The sequence below is a fragment of the Aristolochia californica genome, unplaced genomic scaffold (genome assembly GCF_029961685.1).
Source record: "Aristolochia californica isolate CCGP_79_NKW_82.1479 unplaced genomic scaffold, dmAriCali1.0.hap1 SCAF_11, whole genome shotgun sequence".
NCBI lineage: Eukaryota > Viridiplantae > Streptophyta > Magnoliopsida > Piperales > Aristolochiaceae > Aristolochia > Aristolochia californica.
In genome coordinates this window covers 24335814-24337008 of record NW_027181782.1, presented here as the reverse complement: position 1 = coordinate 24337008, position 1195 = coordinate 24335814, and the positions used below count along the sequence as shown (strand labels likewise).

The 1195-nt window shown below is 44.9% G+C and overlaps 1 protein-coding gene across 1 annotated transcript; it reads left to right on the top strand.

Annotated features, from left to right (window-relative positions):
* The first annotated feature begins 249 nt into the window (after positions 1-249).
* LOC137943657 (uncharacterized) lies at positions 250-950 on the top strand. The gene is made up of 2 exons (XM_068789099.1): positions 250-564; positions 684-950. Exons 1-2 carry the CDS (start codon positions 250-252, stop codon positions 948-950), a joined length of 582 nt encoding a protein of 193 aa, XP_068645200.1.
* The last annotated feature ends 245 nt before the right edge of the window (positions 951-1195 follow it).

The following is a 1195-nucleotide window of genomic DNA, read 5'->3' as shown; positions in this document are numbered from 1 at the left end:
CTCTTTCCCATAAATTCAACAATTCCTTTGGCTCATCTGTATACAACCTCATGAGTAGCTCGAGTGTTTTGAGAAAATATTGCTCGTCTATACGGCATTCCGGAGTCCATATTGAGCGATCGAGATGCAATACCTACCAACCACTTTTGGAGAGAGCTTTTCAGATTATGTGGTACCAAGCTGAACTTATCATCTTCTTATCATCCACAATCCGATGGGTAGACTGAGGTTGTTATCCGCACTGTAGAAATGTACTTACAATATTTTGTGGGCGACCGCCCTCATCGGTGGATTGAATGGCTTCCTTGGGCTGAATATTGCTACAATACATCCTTCCACTCAGCATTGCAAGATACTCCATTTAGGGTCCTCTGCGGTAGGGATCCACCGAAGCTGCTATCTTATATGGCCGGTTCCACCAGAGTTGAAACTCTTGACCAGGCACTACTAGACCATGATCAGGTACTTCAAGCAGCTACCCAGTGTCTCAAGAAAGCTCAGACCAGGATGAAAGAATATTATGACAAGGCATACAGAGATGTTACTTACACACCTGGTGATTATGTGTGGCTTCACTTCCAACCTATCGTCAACAGCCTATTGTTTGACCCCGGCACAAGCTGTCCCCAAAATTCTTTGGGCTCTTCTTGGTTTTACAATGCATTGGCCAGGTGGCGTACTAGCTGCAACTTCCCCTAGATTCTCAATTGCACAATGTCTTTCATGTGTCCCTCCTCAAACCCTTCAAGGGTCCAACACCACCTCCACCTCGATTCTTACCCCAAGTGAGGGAGGGGATTGTTATTCTCTCTCCAACCACAGCATTGCAGGCCCGACAACGTCATAACAAGTGGGAGGTTCTCATACAATGGGCGGACACAGATTCAGCAGCGGGAACACGGGAAGACATGGAGACATTCCGCCAGGGCTATCCTACATTTGAGCTTTAGGACAAGCTCTTTCTCCAGGGGGGTGTGATGTTATGAAGTCGATAGCGAGCCAAGTCATCCAGAGGTACTGTTACTGAGCCATTAAGGATTAATTCTTTTATTTTTAATTTACTACACTTTTATCTCAGTTTAAGAGTAAATATACCATAGGGGCATTTTTGTAATTTTTTGCCTGAATTCATGTTGGCGCCAGGCTTATGTATGAAGGAAGGTGGAATATGAAAGGTCAAGTCTCATTTTAGCCA

Coding starts and splice junctions, on each gene's coding strand:
- LOC137943657 (XM_068789099.1), top strand. CDS start 250: ATGTACTTACAATATTTTGTGGGCGACCGCCCTCATCGGTGGATTGAA. Junction 565..683: donor CTTACACACCTGGTGATTAT/GTGTGGCTTCAC, acceptor GTGGCGTACTAG/CTGCAACTTCCCCTAGATTC.